Source organism: Pelecanus crispus, chromosome 11 (genome assembly GCF_030463565.1).
Source record: "Pelecanus crispus isolate bPelCri1 chromosome 11, bPelCri1.pri, whole genome shotgun sequence".
In the NCBI taxonomy this organism is placed as follows: Eukaryota; Metazoa; Chordata; class Aves; order Pelecaniformes; family Pelecanidae; genus Pelecanus; species Pelecanus crispus.
The window spans coordinates 17,617,149-17,635,279 of NC_134653.1; the positions used below are offsets into that span (position 1 = coordinate 17,617,149).

An 18,131-nucleotide genomic window follows, 5' to 3' on the forward strand; every position below is an offset into this window, starting at 1 on the left:
TCAGGCTCCCTTCACAAGTGCTCTGCAAACCTCCTGCCCACGTTAGCAGGTACTACAGCCAGTACAGTCATCGAGAACAGGTTTTGCTGCTCCAGACCATCAGGCTGAGCTCTCACTCACTCCAGATCATGTGAATGCAAACTCCTGAGCCTTAACAGTGTTTCTGGGTCCTGCACCTCATCCCCAAGAGCTGCTCAAGGAGGCTGTCAGTCCTCATTCTTCCTCCTCCTCCTCACAGCAAGCTTTGAATCAAGATGCACTTCCCCAGCCAGAAGCTTGAATTACTCCCCTTTTCCCCTTAAAGAAAAGAGCCCACAATAGTTCTTAATGCATCCGATCACCTCCTACACACATAACTGTTCGCTCTCTGCGTCACAAACAGTTCTGCCGCATTATCACAGGACATGTTCTTTACCTTTCATTTGACTGCCTTTGTTGGGCTCATCTGAGAAAGCAACAAGGAAAACAGCCCGGGTGACTGAAGCAGAAAGCAGTGGAGAACTCACTGTGCGGCTGTCCAGCCTGTCAAGCTTCAGAGAGGAAGGGCCTGAATCAGCCCAGGGTTTACATATTTTATTTACCTATTTACCCAGGGTTTACATATTTTATGTTCATTTTATGCTAGATGGTGTAGGATACTCTGACAAATCTGCAGTTGTACGTATGCACACACACAGATTTCCCAACCAGCAGAAATAAAAGAGGAAATGTCGCTCCCTCCCTGACTCCAGGATCCAAAAGAGAAGCGGATCAGCAGCAGCTCTGTGCTAACCTTAAGGCCACTTCTATCATCAGATCTCCAGGCAGCAAGGCTCCAGAGCCAACAAACAGGTCACCCCCCTCAGCCCATAAACACTAGCTGACTCGAGAAACTACAGCTATTTATAATTTTTGATGTATTCACGCTTTTTGTCTCCCTACCTCTAAAGCACAATAATAAATCACCACCCATCAACTGAGAAGTTATTTTGGGATTTGAGTAATGTTTGGTCTTATCATCCTTAATTAACAGCCTGTCCTGTGCCAGGTAGAGACAAGGCTCGTTAAATGCAAGCTGCGGCATCTTCAGACCATTTGTCTCTTGCAGAGCCCTTGCCTGGCCAGCAGGGGAAAGGCTCCAGGCAATTCTGAATACAAACTCACAATTGTTGGCACACAAAAGCTATAGAGAAAGTATCTGCTGATGCTCAGAATGAGCCCGAGAAACAAATTCCTAAGACCAAGAGACAAAGAAAGAACGGCTCTTGCCCCAGTTGAGCGCTGTGATGTGCTGGGGCAAATCAGGTTGTTTTATATCGAGTTAATCAAATGCTGAACTTTATCACAGTCCACATACCTTCCTATTTGCATCACTGCCCCACCTGCACCGTAAAAGATGGCAGATATCCACATTAGTCTCCAGCTTCCAGTTCTCTGTGAATCCTAAGTGATTGGGTGCGTATGACCACAGAGCAACCTTGCCCACGGGGAACATGCCACAGAAAAGAGAAGGACCGTCGGTCTCAGGGGATCCTTTCAATCCAGGCACCAGTGTGCCTCGGTGATTCCTGAACCCAACCACCTAGGAAACACAGCCTCTTCTGGGAAAAGGACTGCAGCGAGCATTTAGCCAAGCCAAACGTCAGTTAGAAATTTAGGATGGGAAATCGAGCACAAAGCAGTACGCAGCTCAAAACGAAGAGGAGAATTTAGGTCAGCAGAAATTACCATAATAACTTGACTGCTGTGCAGTCACAAGCCTGAGGATGCTCTTGCAAAGAAGAGCACTAGCAGTAGGATGCTTCCAGCTCAGATCTCATTAGAAGAAAGAGCACTCTACCTTGGGCACTGAAGCCTGTACGAATCTAGGGAGAAGAGGTCCCTGACTGATCTGCTCACACCAACACACGTCCCAGTCAAACTCCGCACCAGCTTTAGCCTTCAGCATTATGAGAGCCGAGGGAAAATGCTGCCAACTTTGCATGGCCGAAGGGAAGAGACGGCTGTCCCTGCAGTCAGGGATCCCCGCCTGCATCCAGGTGAAAGGACACCACCTCCTGCTCCTCCCTCGCCATTTCCACCCCATACAGCTTCTGCTCACTATTTTTACCCCTGAAGGACCTGAATGACAGGTTAAGGAATAAAAGTGTGGTTCTGCTGGAGTACATCTAACCCAATGGAGGCACACGGCTTCCTTCTCAGACGTGGATGCTAACAAGCCACTGGGGATTTCCGTGGTGGAAGAACTGAATTGCCCAGAAACACCGAAGTGGCACTTGATGGCACAATAAATCTAACAATTTGACCCTGATAGCGACCCTATTTGTCACAGGATTTCCTCTGTCACATTTTCTCTTCATAACCCACAGGGAAACCACAGACCACACTGACAACTTACAAATCTGTTGATTAGGAGCCAGGCAACAGCCAAGGAAATACTGAGCACAGCACGGGCTGCTCACAGCTGGGAGAGAGAAGACCTGCAGGAAGCTTCTCACCATGCCTCGGTTAATGACAACTCACAAGCACGTTTCCAGACCTGCGCGCTACAGCCTCAATAAGACAATACATCCTGTAATCGAGACCTCAGAGTTTGGATTTTCTCAGTCCTCAGTCTTGCCAGGTTTCTTAGGTGAAATCTTGAGCACACCCCTAGGAAACATAAATGGTTCAGGCTCATCTGGCAGGTTATCTAGTACTGAAACAGCCAGAGAAGAGAACTGCCGCTGCCTTCTGCTGCCTTCCCAGCACCCAGCTGACCTGGGCATGCTGTATACCCTATATGAGCCAGGCAGTGAACCTCAACATGCTACATACCTTATATGAGCCAGCAGATGAACCTCAACATGCTACATACCCTATATGAGCCAGCAGATGAACCTGGACATGCTACATACCCTATATGAGCCAGCAGATGAACCCGGACAAGCTATACACCCTATATGAGCCAGGAAGTGAACCTCAACATGCTACATACCCTATATGAGCCAGCAGATGAACCTGGACATGCTACATACCCTGTATGAGCCAGGAAATGAACCTCAACATGCTACATACCCTATATGAGCCAGCAGATGAACCCGGACAAGCTATACACCCTATATGAGCCATGAAGTGAACCTCAACATGCTACATACCCTATATGAGCCAGCAGATGAACCCGGACAAGCTATACACCCTATATGAGCCAGGCAGTGAACCTCAACATGCTACATACCTTATATGAGCCAGCAGATGAACCTGGACATGCTACATACCCTATATGAGCCAGCAGATGAACCCGGACAAGCTATACACCCTATATGAGCCAGGCAGTGAACCTCAACATGCTACATACCTTATATGAGCCAGCAGATGAACCTCAACATGCTACATACCCTATATGAGCCAGCAGATGAACCTGGACATGCTACATACCCTATATGAGCCAGCAGATGAACCCGGACAAGCTATACACCCTATATGAGCCAGGCAGTGAACCTCAACATGCTACATACCCTATATGAGCCAGCAGATGAACCCGGACAAGCTATACACCCTATATGAGCCAGGCAGTGAACCTCAACATGCTACATACCTTATATGAGCCAGCAGATGAACCTCAACATGCTACATACCCTATATGAGCCAGCAGATGAACCCGGACAAGCTATACACCCTATATGAGCCAGGCAGTGAACCTCAACATGCTACATACCTTATATGAGCCAGCAGATGAACCTGGACATGCTACATACCCTATATGAGCCAGCAGATGAACCCGGACAAGCTATACACCCTATATGAGCCAGGAAGTGAACCTCAACATGCTACATACCCTATATGAGCCAGCAGATAAACCTGGACATGCTACATACCCTATATGAGCCAGCAGATGAACTTGGTCAAGCTATACACCCTATATGAGCCAGGCAGTGAACCTCAACATGCTACATACACTATATGAGCCAGCAGATGAACCCGGACAAGCCATACACCCTGTATGAGCCAGGAAGTGAACCTCAACATGCTACATACCTTATATGAGCCAGCAGATGAACCCGGACAAGCTATACACCCTATATGAGCCAGGCAGTGAACCTCAACATGCTACATACCTTATATGAGCCAGCAGATGAACCTCAACATGCTACATACCCTATATGAGCCAGCAGATGAACCTGGACATGCTACATACCCTATATGAGCCAGCAGATGAACCCGGACAAGCTATACACCCTATATGAGCCAGGCAGTGAACCTCAACATGCTACATACCTTATATGAGCCAGCAGATGAACCTCAACATGCTACATACCCTATATGAGCCAGCAGATGAACTTGGTCAAGCTATACACCCTATATGAGCCAGGAAGTGAACCTCAACATGCTACATACCCTATATGAGCCAGCAGATGAACCCGGACAAGCTATACACCCTGTATGAGCCAGGAAGTGAACCTCAACATGCTACATACCTTATATGAGCCAGCAGATGAACCCGGACAAGCTATACACCCTATATGAGCCAGGAAGTGAACCTCAACATGCTACATACCCTATATGAGCCAGCAGATGAACCTGGACATGCTACATACCCTATATGAGCCAGCAGATGAACCCGGACAAGCTATACACCCTATATGAGCCAGGAAGTGAACCTCAACATGCTACATACCCTATATGAGCCAGCAGATGAACCCGGACATGCTATACACCCTATATAAGCCTGTACGAACTCGCCTCCCAGCGAGACTGGGCGCTTACAGCTGCTGTCGCTGCGAGCAGGGCAGGGGCTCCGGCGAGCGCTCGCCGGGCTGACGGGCGGGCACCGCGGCAGCTCCTCGCCCGCCTTTCGCCCCTGAAGAACGGACCGCGGCCGCCATCAGCGAGAGCGCGGTCACGCCGCCCGTGCACACGCGGCCCCGGGGGCTGCTCCCGACGTCCCGAAGGACGCGACGCGGGGCGAGGGCGGCCCCGGGGAGGCGAAGGAGCGCGACGGGCGGCGGTGCTGCAGGCCGGGGCCGAGCCGAGGGAGAGCAGCCGCCCCTCAGCCCGGCGGGCCCCCCCCCCCCGCGTACCCACCCGCGGTGACGGCGGGCTGACGGCGCGGCGGGGCCGCCCCAGCTCACCTGCGGGCGCCCGCGGCCCGGCCCCGGCCCCGGGGCGCAGCAGAGCCGCCAGGCACCGCCCCCGCCGCGCCGCCGCCGCCGCCACCGCCATGCCGCGCGCACCCGCCTCACGCGGCGCCGCTCTACCGGCGGCGCCTGGCGATGGCGTCACGGGGCGGGGGCTCACGCACAGACGTCACGCTCCCCCCTCGGCCCGCCGCAGGCCGCCTGGGGCCGGCTGTGTCCGCGGCTGCCCGCGCCGCCCCGGCTCTCCCTGGGCCGCAGCCCCGGGGGCGGGCAGCGACCTCCAGCCCCGGCAGCTTCGTGCCTGGGTGCGCCCGCAGGCCCCGTGTCACGGCGTGGGGCGCAGCCCCGCCCCCCCGCTCTCTTCCACTGCCTTTTCCTACCCGTGACGCCACTTCTCCTCGCTTCCCGCGGGCACCGCCGGGCAGGGCCACCATTTGGTGCCAGAGAAGTCCCCGCAGGGGTTTCACGCTGCAGGGCGAGACGCTCTGCCCCAGCTCCTCCGGGGAAAGCAGCCCCCCCGGCGCCGGCTCGGCTCGGCTCGGCTCACGTTGCCCCGCTTTAGCGTCGTCGAAGCAGCTGCCAGCCCGTGCCAGGGGCTCTTTCTGCTGTGGGTTTTCAGGGCTCCCCATCTTGCGACAGAGGTTGTAACTGTGGGCGCCAAGCACCAGGACGCCACTTCCAAACCTTTCCTATTTTGATGGTTAAAATCCCTTCCATGTTTCTTCTACCCTGAGGACTTGTTAGCAACGGGAAGCCAGACCCAGGTTACAAAACCACCCGCCTCTCCCCGTACGGACACCCGTGAGGGTACCTCACAGTTACTGACCCGGGACTTGCTGCAGGGAGCCCGTTTCACACAACAGGTTGTGGCAGGAGCTCGGCCATCGGAGCCAGCAGAGCTTGGCGCACCGCGTCTCTCCCAGCTGGCCCACGGAGGGGGGCTGAGGGCCAAGGAAAGGCTGTGCCAGGCTAGGAGCAGCCCGTAGGAAGCCCCCGTGTGCCACACCTTGGCCAGGCTCCCCTGCTTGACTTTGCACAAATTGATTAGTATCTCATTTTCCCACTTCTCTGAAATTCCTCATCTCCCGGGGCTGCCGTGAGTGTAGATCATCGAGACGTAAAGGACCGAGGTACTGGAGAAAGGTTTTGGATGGGGTGGGGGGCGAGAGAAGAAATAAACCGCTCTGCTGAGAGCCAAATTTGGAACGTGCGTGAGAGCAGAGCCTGGCTGCAATGAACACCACAGCTAAAAATAAAAGGCTGAGCAGGTCTCATTTCAGCAAGCACTAACCACTTCCAGACAGAGGAGATGAGGGCCTTCAGGAGGGAACTGTGACCACCTAACAAGAGACAGCTTTGTAATTCCCAGGCTCAGGGGAGCTTGCTGGAAAAGCTACGTGTGCAATTCACTTGTGCTTGCAACTTAGCCTTGGGACTATGCCAATCTGCATGTTGTTTTGGAGGTTTGCATCTAAGAAACACTTGCACACAGTGGGGTTTGTGCAGTGCTGGATGTTATGGATTAGGTGCAACAAACCCAGCACGAGCCTTTGCACCAGAGCGCTTGTACCCACTATGAACACCCGAGTCCTCCTCCTACCTCACCTTAACGCTGCGACACCCTCCTGCCTTGGATTTGCTTTGACTGTTTAACCATGCAGCACATTCCTGCAGGGAAGGCGTGGGGACTGCAGGGGATCTGGTACAGACTCTCCCCTCTGTTCAGGCTCATTTCGATTATCTGGCAGTTGGCACCTACTGTGCCCTCGCAGCGTGCTGGGGGTGGCAGAGACCACCACATTCCCCATTTTAAGTTCCCGGCTGTGGAGAGGAAGCACAGGGAAGGACAGATTGCCCCTGCACAGCAACCTGCATGCTCTGCCATGTTCCACCAGTTACCAGCTCCATACAGCAGCTGCTACATCTTCACTGCAGAGAAAACCATGGGCTGTAATTTGCTTTGGAAGCAGCACCTGGTGCACGCTGAGATCACCTTGTAAGCCATCAACTGTCTTCACTTACTGCTGTACACTGCCACTGACTCGAAGGAACTTTATGCTGCTACAACTGCGGACACATACCACTTCTGGCTTCCTACAGAATGACTGATGGGGTTGCTATCCCCAGAGGGCTTACTTTTGGTTAAGCACTGTACCCCTGGCAGGAGGGCTCCTCTTCCTCAGCCCACTGCTGCAGTCAGACCCTCACCCCTTTGCTCTGAAGCATCCAGGTGGAAGACCAGAGCAGGGAGTGCTTACACACATGCTGTGGGCAGATCTCTGGCCTAATGGAACAGTGACGAGCAGAGGTGAACCTCAACTGGTGTGTCTGCAGCAAGAAGAAACGTGATCACAGCCTGCTGCGGTAGCAGTGTTGGTTAAAAGTCAGGATAGCCAGCAGCAGACAGCAGAGCATGTCAGCCAGCCAAAGAAAAGAAGAGCAGAGAGCCAAGTCGTTACAGATCGTTGTTCAGATTTAAGCACCTTCTTCCCCTCCAGAATTCAGTAAGGGGGAAGGTCTTAGCCACCCCCTCCGATGATAAAGATCCTACACCAATCTCCAGTGAGTTCTTGCCTTATAAATTCTCATGTTTCTAGGATGCTGCTCCTTATTGCCGGTACCTCCCCATCAAAACACAGGCAAGAATCTGAAAAATCAAGATGCCTGTCTAGTCTTCAGATATGCTGAATTTCTTACCAACAAAGGAGACTGGAATGAAGCCCTCATGGCTGTAGGGGCTGTGCACCAAGCCCAGCCCCTCCTCGTGTTTGACATCAGCTTTGCACTTCCATTCTCTCCCTGCTCTTATCTACAACAATTGCTCCAGCAAGATGGGATTATCATATCTAAATCTCTCCGTTGCTCTGCGTTCTCAACACTTCAGGTTGTACTTAAAAATATTATGGTATTTGCTTCCCACCAGGTTGTTTTTTTCCACTCTTCCTCAGGAGTGGGAACTCAAGTGTGCTGCAGCCCAAGAGCCATACCAACTCTCTGTGCTCCAAACAGGACTCGGCTTATCCAAATCCAGAAGCATCCAGAAGCTGACTTTTTTAAAATGGATGCTACTTAAAGGTATTAGCGAGATTGAGTGCAGTTATCTTAACCGTAGGTGTCAGGCTTCGCTCATCCTGGCGGGCACCAGCCAAGTGGAACCATCCTTCAATCCAAGCAGTTTTACCAGCTTTTATTAGAAACACCAGCACATTTCAAGTTTCCTCTTTTTGATCACAAATATAGTATTTTTCCTCTTTTTAAGTACACAGCATGAGACACAGCATCAGGGCTTTCCATCTTTTTTTTTTTTTTTTTTAAACCAGCAATTTCTTTTGGACAAGCTTTGGGTTAGTGTTCACTGACCTCACCCCAGCCCCAAATTTTGACATCTTGAATTGCTGAAGACAATTGTGTGGGCAGATGAATCCAATAGTGGTGAAAAAGATACAACAGTTAGAAGTCTGCAAGAAAAGTTTTAAGCAGAGATCCTCTACAGTTAAAAAGAATGAAGTAGCGCCGCGGTGCACTACGTTTTCACACTACAGGGATAAAAGTTGAGATAAATCGTTTGCTCTTCTCCCCCCCATCCTCCCCCAACACCATTCCAACAAAAACATTAAGGCTGGAGGAAGCGCTAACTTAATGTGAAAAGCCAAGTGTGCCTGGTGCTCCCTGCTGGAGCGGCAGCAGCTGCCGGGTGGGATCCCTTGCTGGGTTTGCTGCAAATCCCACGCCAGTCGCACATAATCGAGAAGCCTCAAGGTCTGAGTGATGGCATTTTAGGCTAGTCGTAGTTTTAGCTCACACCTACACTGGGAAAGTTTCCCTGGACTTTTTAACTCCAAGAAAGTAATTCATTGGAGGGAGGAGGGGCAAGTATCCCAGGAACATAAGGGCATGGTGACAGGATATTAAAGGGAACATGTACATGATTTGTTATTTTTTATTCCACAGAAAACCCTCAAATCTAGACTCAGAGTTAACAGCAGAAAAATAGTGTTAAAGTCAATAGGTTCATATTTTACTGTAGACTAAATAAATTAGCCTAGAATTAACTCAATACTCTCTATTTTCCTTTCATTGGTGATCCTTCTCTAAATTAATGCAGTTTTTAAAAAGCAACGGCTATTAATAATTTATTCCAGTTAACCCTTATGGATGAACACCTGCAAATATTTAATGTATGGGAACCATTCCCCTCTCCTCTCCCTCCCCGAAAAGGAAACAATCACTAAAGGGTGTTGTAAAACAGACATGCTACCTACAATACTCCATGTATCGTGCCACTCCTATCGATGCCTCTGGCTGCTCTGTGTAATGAGTGAATATTCATAGCCATGTCTTACAAAGAACATGATCAAAAAATATATAAATAAATAAAAACCTTAAACATTCTTACATGGATTTTAAAGAACAGAATACATGTTAAAAACTTCAGTAATTTATATCAATTTTAAGCAATACTTATATACAATGGAAAAAAGACATGCATAGTCCAAATACAATGTTGAAAACAGCATTTTCATAACAAAAAACCCAAACACTAAGTGTTAATACCATGTACATGAATTTAAGAAGGACCACCCTTTTTGTCTGTTGCACACAGTTTATTTAACAATATGATATTATAAGTAAGAAATGAGTTTGGTTTTTTTTTACCATTCTATACAGTGATTGAATCTTCTTGGATTTTCTTATTTATAGTAATTATAGCGCTTGCATGATTTACACTAGAATTGCTTTTCCTCATTTCAAGTTTCACACAGAAGAAAGAAAGAAAAGAATGCTTCTTCTCTATTCAAATCAGCACGGTCTAAGAGTGATCATCCCTATTTTCATCTAAAACCAGTTTTATCAGAGAAACAAAGCAACAATTTCTACATCTGCAAGACAAGTATTTTGGCATTGGCCAATGTGTGTTTTTGTGTGCAAGAGTCAATTCCTATCTTTCCAGGGGTAATACTTCAAACGCCTGCAGAGTTCACTATAGAAAAAAAAAAAAAAATCTTCCTGCAACGTGTCAAAGTTACCGGGATACGTTATAATGTTGCATTATTTCAGGAAACAGTTTCTGAATATTATTTTTTCTTCTTTTAAACGCAAATGTTTAAAGTCTTGAAATTACAAATAAAAAATATGAATATAATGACCTTGTTTTCCCCATTAAAAAAAAGTTATGAGTCAACAGCAACAAAAAAATAAAAACCAAAAAAACCCACAAAAGAGACCAGATATTTTAACCGCCTGGCTTTAACAAAAAAATATATTCTTTGTATTGTTTTTTTTGTTGGGTTTTTTTTTTTTTTTAAACAGCAATTCATTCTTCCATGTGTAGGAAGCAGCAGTTCCATCTAGGATTCAAAACAACCCAGATGTCTGAATTTTCAGTACAAAATGTCCAAGAACACGAAAGGAAAAAAAAGTGATGCTCCCATAATGCTACAAACCTTCCACAAATTTTTCTAATGTGTCCCCAGTGGTGTCACCAACCAGAGACAATTCATTAGACAACGCACTCCTGTTCGGGGTGTTTAGTTGTGGAAGCATTGCACTCTGTTCTGGGTTGCCCAAGTGTCCCTGATCCATGGAGCTAGCCATAGTAACTGCAAGTCCCGGGTGGGGGGAACCAGTCTGGGGAGAGACGTGGTGAGGTGACGGTTGGGGCTGTATCCTGGGTGACGGGCTGGAATGTGGTGGCTGGGACTGGGGACGGGGAGACTGAACGGGTGCTGGGGACCGCACCTGGTTGCTGAGGGAGGTGGTGATCTGCTGGCCAGGGAGATGAGACGCCTGCGGTTGTCCTGAGAGCATGTGCTGCTGTGGGCTCATGGGGTTAGGCTGGCCAGGGGACCCTATCTGCTGTTTCATCTGCTGCTGTTGCAGGATCCGCTGCTGCAGTGCTTGCTGGATGTTGGGAGTGCCGTCTGCCCCCATGCCGGGCTGGCCCATCTGGTTCAGCTGTCCCATCTGAGCCATCTGTCCCATGGACCCCCCCTGTATCGATATATGCTGCTGCATCCGCTGCTGCTGCATGGCTTGAGGGTAACCTCCTGGTCCTTGAGGCTGCTGGAACTGGTTATGTCCTGCCATCCCTCCTGCCATGCCAGCCCCTCCTTGCTGCTGCTGCTGTTGCTGCTGCTGCTGCAGTAATTGCCGCCTCAGTATTTCTCTGTACTGTGGACTCATGTTTGCCATGCTAGGGTTGTGGCCGGGGTTCATAATGTTTATCGCTTGTCCCTGGGGATTCATAGCTCCTATCCCTTGCTGCTGGGGAGGAACGCTTGGTCTCTGCACTCCTGCTTGCATTGCATTCATGTTCTGCAATCCTGCTTGAGCATGCATGCCTGGCTGTTGCATGCCGGTCTGTGGCTGCTGCATCCCAGGCTGGGGCTGTATGCCTGATTGTGGCTGCATCCCAGGCTGGTTAGCCACGTATTTGGCTGTTCTTTGCTTTATAAAAGCTGCCATAAGCTGAGGGTTGGACTTAAGGATGTTAAGAACTTGCTGTTGCTGCTGCGGAGAACTTGGTGATTTCAAGGTCCTCAGTAAGTCCTGAAGTGCATTTGGGGGGATGCTCCGTGGCGGCTGCTGCACACCCGGCATCCTTGGCCCAGCCACTGCTTGTGGCGTCGCCATTGGCATAACTGGTCTTGCCATTCCTGGCTGCATTGGTTGCTGCTGCGGCATTGGAGGCGACTGCCATTGTCCAGGCTGCATGCTGGACATCACTGGACCACTTACAGGGCTGGGCCGGGGTACATTCATGCTGACTTGCTGCATCTGGTTCACTGAACCCACCGTTGGGTTTACTAGTCCTGGGCGACCAGGAGGCAAACCATTGTTCATGTTGTTGACCCTGTAGAGCTGCTGCTGCTGCTGGGCAGCTTCTCTCTCAATCTGCCGAGCCGCTTCCACCGCGGCTGGTGGAGGCTGAGCCGGAGGTGGAGGTGCAGAAACTGGGTTTGCAGGTTTTCCTGTTGAAACAGTAGTAGGGGGCTGAGTTCTTGACACACTGGGAAAGCCAGCCGGTGACATACTTACAGGGGAAGGCTGGGGCTGGGGAGGAGGCTGTGGTGTTTGCGGTGTACTTGGCTGCTGTGTAGGGGTACCAGGCGTTGCTGAGGTAGGAGAAGGCAAACTTTGCTGAGGCACGTTTCGGGTGTTCATGGTAGCCATCCTTCTGCGCATGAGCTGAGCCTGCTGCAGGCGATGCTGGATCTGCTGTTGTCGAAGTTTGTGTTTGATATTGAGACAGAATGGCACAGGACATTTGTTCTCTTGGCAGTGTTTGGCATGGTAGCAGCAAAGAGCTATGAGCTGTTTGCACACCGGACAGCCACCGTTGGTCTTGCGCTTGCAGCCCTTGGTGTGCTGGACAACCCGTTTCATCTTCTGGCAGGATGGCAATGAGCAATTTGCATTGCGGCACTGACAGGCATGGACAAGGGACTGAATGCAGCGCTGGATGCTCAGTCGTCGCGATTCCTGGGGGCTCTTTGACTGTTGCTCTCCTTGGCTGTTGCTCTCATCATCCAGACCCAGGCCCCACTTAACCATCTTATGGTCATGGCTCTTAGTGTTGTAGCAGTTAATGCAGAGGTCGTAGTCCTGAAAGCAAAGAAAACCCAGAGTTCAGTTGTCTAGAGCACTAACTATGCCAGCAAAACAGCAGAACAGTGAGAGTGGTGCTAGGTGAGCATGGTGTGGAAGCACACTTTGGGTTCCAGTGGGTACACACAGCAGAACAGAAGCAGGACAAGAGCCATGCACCGTGAACAACTGCCCGTTTCAATTTACACCTGGTACACTGAGGTAGAGGAGCAGCTGCATAGCCTATGGAGTCACTGTGACAGTGGGAGTGGACCTTTGGGACAGGGAGTGCTGGGCAGCTGAGGGGAGAAGCCACGTCAGCTGCCTCAGCAAAGCGAGCCTGCAATCATGAGTCTTGGCTACGGTGGGTAACAATGCCAAAAGGGCCTGTAATTGCGTCTTCATTTTAATACAGGAAAAAGTCTTGCAGGATTTGGGTTTTTTTGTTTCTCCCTTTTGATGACAGGAACTGTTTACTTTTCTGTGATGTCGACTGGAGTACCTACATAAGGAGGGCCAAAACTTCCAACTAGTAAGACAAACCTACTGTCACTGCCTACTGTCTCCATTTAGCTATTCTTAGTGTAATTACTGACTAATAATTACTACCCTGAAATACGTATTTTTTTAATCTCTAAAATGACCCTCAAATCAAATGCAAGTTTCATGCTAAGACAGACACTGATCTGAAAACCTGCTCAAAGACCCACATTTTCACTGCTCTGTCCTTTCTTTGCTGAAGGAAGGGCACTCCCTTATACAGAGGTACTCAGAAGAAACCTAAAGGCCATACCTCCTTCCACCACTTAATTCCCCTAGTGTATACGATCCATTTCCTGCAGTCTTGCCTCAAGAAGCCCTGTTCAATGCTTTCCTCAGAGGGATTAAGACTCTTCCACCACAAACCTGGCAACAACTTGCAGTGTAAAAAGTAGGCTGCACTTATTCAAAGATTTTTTTTGTTCAGCTACAGTCAGAGGTCATCACAAGCCCTGTAGAGGCTACCTTCTCCTCAAGTCCACCAGTATAACTCCATGCATAAATTGCTCTCTAACATAGTTCAGTAAAATTGATCAATGGTGTACAAGGACTAGTCATTAAAAACACTGAGCCAGGTTAGGAAGCAATTAGTGCCCTGCAGATTTGGACTAGTCTGACACAGTCAAACCCTACCACCCAGTCCTAAAGTTCTTTAAAATTAAGTTAAAAACTTGTCTATGCAGACGAGCCATAGTAGAATAAATGATGCAGCAGTAGCCATTCCAGAGTACTGGTGTTTTCTATGCCAAGAAACTAAAGGCACTTATTCTATAAGAAGAGGTACCCCACTGTGGTAGTCATCTTCCCTTAAGGTTTAGCAGCCCTTTTATCAGGATAGGCTTAATTTGGAGGAACTTTGGGCAATATTAAAAAAGAAAAGGAAAAATAATCAAGCTTGGCTGTAGGGCAAAAGAGATCAGAAGTCTCTGGTGATATACACCTACCTCACAGACAGTGCAATGCCACCTTGTTTCCACATGATGTTTGCACTCATTGCACGTATAGACAAAGCGATCCTGCCCTTGAGTATGTAGTTCTACCAGCATGCAGAGCGTGGACCACTTGGATCGGCGTAGTGAGGAGAACTCCCAGTGCTTATCTCTGGCTAAAGTGAGGAAGGCATCTCGCCCATCCATCAAATCACAGCTAAGTAATGGATCAGGGTCCACAATGGGAGGCAGAGTATTAATTACAGGCCCAGCATGTAAATGAATCACAAAAAAGACCTGCAGATAAATGGGGGGGGGGGGGGGGAAGAAATCAAGGAGGTTAGATAATCTTGCAGGAAAAAAGCTCATGTTCTGTTGCAGTAATGGTGTGCTACAAATGTTATCTAATTAACTTAGTTTAGGCTAATCTCTTCCACTATGTTGTTACACAACAGAAAAAGTTCTAGCGTAATCACAAGCTTTACTCCTCCTGGTTTTTCAGTTCTGACTGTCATCATGCCTGGATTTACAGGAATAAAATCTTCTCTTTATGCAGTGTATTTTGACAGTACCTCTTTATGCTTCTCCATAGTGGCATACAGCTTCTGAGACAGATCATTGGACACATTTGGCATGCTGGGTTTCTTCTTGTTAGCTCTGCTGATGCTACTCTTATTCTTGTTGGTTTTTTTGTTGTTCTTTTTCTTGGCGTTTTTGCTGTCGCCCTGGCTTCCCTGCAATAAATGCATAGGAAAGATGTTATACTTTATAGAGCTCTCTCCCATTCACTGTAGCTGAAAGTGAAACACTTCTGCTGTCAATAATAGAACTTTGTTCCAATGCCTGCAAATCAGCCATACTGTGTTAAATATATCCTATGTTCCAGGAAAAATCAAAAGCCAAACTGGCAGGCAAATGAATTCAAACGCTATTTAAAAATAGATTTTTTTAAAGTATGCATATACATTAAATAATTCGTATCTTACACTTACTCTTTTCCTTCTCAAACACACTTCAGCTTCCACTGCTTGCTTTATAAGGTTCTTATAGATATTTGGTGATAAAATGAGTTACAAATAAAATGGACTTTAAAAAATTCCAGAAGTGCAGGTATTCTGCTTTGTTGTGCTTTTGGGGTTTCACATACTTGCTTGATCTTTGAGGTAATTTTTTTGTTTGTTTGTTTTTCTTGAACAAATTTAGGGCTAGTACACAAAACAGGCAGGATTTGAAACTAACGAAATACATTCTTCTCTATCCTGAAGACCTACTGCAAAAAAATCCCCAAAACCTTCACTTGTGTATAAGTTACAACAACATAGACCACAGTGACCATATACTGAATACTAGATGTAAGTAAAGAGAGTAAAAAATAGCAGATGATGCTATTTAGATGACCTGTGAAAACAGAAATAACTTTTAAACTTCTCATGTCCTTGAAAAATAAAAACCCAAGCCTTCAGCAGGGAGCTCACCACTCAGTAAAAAACTCCTCTCTAACTGCTAGAATGCTGGTTATCATAATTTTAAAAATAAACTACTGAAATACTCTGATATACACACACACACACAAAAGTTTCATGAACACTATGTACAAGCAAACACAGGGTTTATCCACATATATATTTATTCAAAGAAAACAAAAACATTCCAACTGAAGATAGAAATTCCCTGTCCAATCTTGTTTTTTCTGTAATTTTATTGACTTTTTGACCAAACCTGTTTGGAAATTAAAATGATACTATTTTATGGGAAAGCAGGCAGAGTTCTAAGTGATTTGAAGGTATTCAGAAATGAGCTATTGTATGTTCCCCTCCTGACTTCTTTTCCCCAAAATTTTCTAACCCCCTGATGGAATTAGGGCACGCTCTCCTTTGCCTATGCATTCTAGAGCATCATAGATTTTAAAATTTAAAACCCAAAAGGAAGAATAGATTTAAACTTAGCTGACAGTACAATTCTAAGCTTTCTACTCCACCTCTAACAAGTTAAGATTTGGTCAATTGTACAAAGCTATTCCAAAATGTTTTAAGAAGTTGTAAGATTGTTTTTATACTACTTCATTTTGATAGCATTTAACATATTCAGCCAGGTTTGCCAGAGACGCCCATGGCATGGTTACTCAGTGAGCCTTGTCTCTTCAAGAATCTTTTTCAAGAACTTCCAAGTATTTACCACCCCCCTCTAGACTCTCTAACTGACACTCCCAGCACATGTTGACTTTTAAGAAGCTCTCTCCACACATATAAAATTTAGGACAAAGAATTTAAGAAAAGATAGACACGTTCTGTACAATCTCAGAACAAGGCAAATTGCAAAGATTCATCAATTGCTTCTACACGTGGGCATTGCTAGGCATAGCTTCCTCCATAAAGTGACACAAGTTTAGGCGACTGCACTGGAGAAGTTCTCATGCTTTTAATTTCACTCCTTTTTCCGAGCCAAGTGGCAAAGGCCACACTGTTACATTTTTTTGATGCATTCTTGGATGACATCTTTAGCAACCTGGGATGCAGATTTTGTTCCTCCACTACCCCAAGTGACATCAATGGCATTAAGTGGGAACATAGGGATGTTAACAGCCAAGGCTGCATCTTCTCACTTTAGGCAGACAACTTGCATGAGTTTCACAGTTAGCTGTTCTGGGCTTTTTAAAACACCTTTTCCCCCTCTTAGATGTAGACGTTTACACTGGTGTTTTCACTGGAAGGGCATGCTATGATTTATTGAAATTGATACTGTTAGTAAAAGGACTGCAACTTAACTTCCAAGCCTTGTCTTTCAGTTACTTTTACACTGCTATGTTTGTTGAAATATTTCAATATTAAAAGTCATATTCAGAAGGAACAAGGTGAAACTATTAACTCTATGGTTCCATAAAAAAACATAGCAACAAACTATATTAAGTTGAATGCAGTCCCTCCCCAGTCACAAGTTTTTGGTTCCACCTCAATCTGCTACACTTCAGATTTTCCTACTCTATTTACTTTCAAAACACATTGCTGCAAATCACAAGTAGAAGGGACAGTATAAAAATGCTAAGACCGTTTAGATACAGATACAATCAAGACAGAAATAAAAATGAATAATGAAATTCTGGCCAGGACCCTGAGAAAGTTGTGAGTGGGTTGTGGTTTTTTGTTTGGGGTTGTTTTTTTTTTTTTTTTTTTAATATACAAGGAGAGAATGCTGGTGAAGGAACACCACCACCAGGACCATCGTTTCACACCAATGGAAAACTTGCAATAAATTCTTTTAAATTTCAGCCCCCTACTAGCAAATGACTACAAGTACCTTTGCTTAAGTAACAGCAAAATTTAATTCAGCTTTGAAAAATGCAGCACCTTTCAAAATACAAATACCAAAGGTGATTTGCAAAGGTGTGAACTAGAAGCTCAGCCAAATGACTGCAAGCAAATGTAGCAGTCATGATGCAATCCAAAAGTAGCTTAACACATTTCTCTGAGAACAGAGATGCTGAACTGACATAACTGACTTCTGATTCTGTTAAAAAAATAACAAGCCATCAGTACTTTTGTTATCCAAGAAAACCAGAAATGCAGTTAAAGGGTACCCTGATTTAACATCTGATGTGAATGACCTTCTTTTCTAGTTTACTGGACATGAACTCTCTAATTTATTAAAGCATTAACTGTCAGCTTTGTGAGCCAGAAGCAAATATAGCATATAAAGTTAACTCACCTCTGTTGTTTCACTAGCTGCAGTGCTTTCTTCCTTTTTCCTTTCCTCCTCCTCCTGCTCCAACTCCTTAATGCTTTCTTCCAACACATTTGGCCAGAAATCGCCTTCGAAGTAAGGCAGCTCCTTGGCACTTGTCAGCCTGTCCTCAGTTGCTTGTTTGAAGATGTCCTGTTAAGCACATCACACAATACCAAGAATAAATAAAGACCACTTAGGATAGAGAGGAGAACCAGAGACCTGATCCAGTGCTACACTGAACAGCTGTGCCTCACTTACA

At 46.9% G+C, this 18,131-nt stretch overlaps 1 protein-coding gene across 3 annotated transcripts in view; it reads right to left on the reverse strand.

Annotated features, from left to right (window-relative positions):
* Positions 1-9,054: 9,054 nt before the first annotated feature.
* Positions 9,055-18,131, reverse strand: part of CREBBP (CREB binding lysine acetyltransferase) — a 98,519-nt gene continuing 89,442 nt past the window's right edge. For all 3 annotated transcript variants that reach the window (XM_075719292.1, XM_075719291.1, XM_075719290.1), the window contains 4 exons: positions 17,855-18,022; positions 14,725-14,886; positions 14,168-14,449; positions 9,055-12,701 (listed from right to left, as the gene is read on the reverse strand). In XM_075719292.1, the coding sequence (XP_075575407.1) occupies positions 10,533-12,701; positions 14,168-14,449; positions 14,725-14,886; positions 17,855-18,022 (2,781 nt within the window). In that variant the 3' untranslated portion in view covers positions 9,055-10,532. The remainder of the gene's footprint in view (positions 12,702-14,167; positions 14,450-14,724; positions 14,887-17,854; positions 18,023-18,131) is intronic.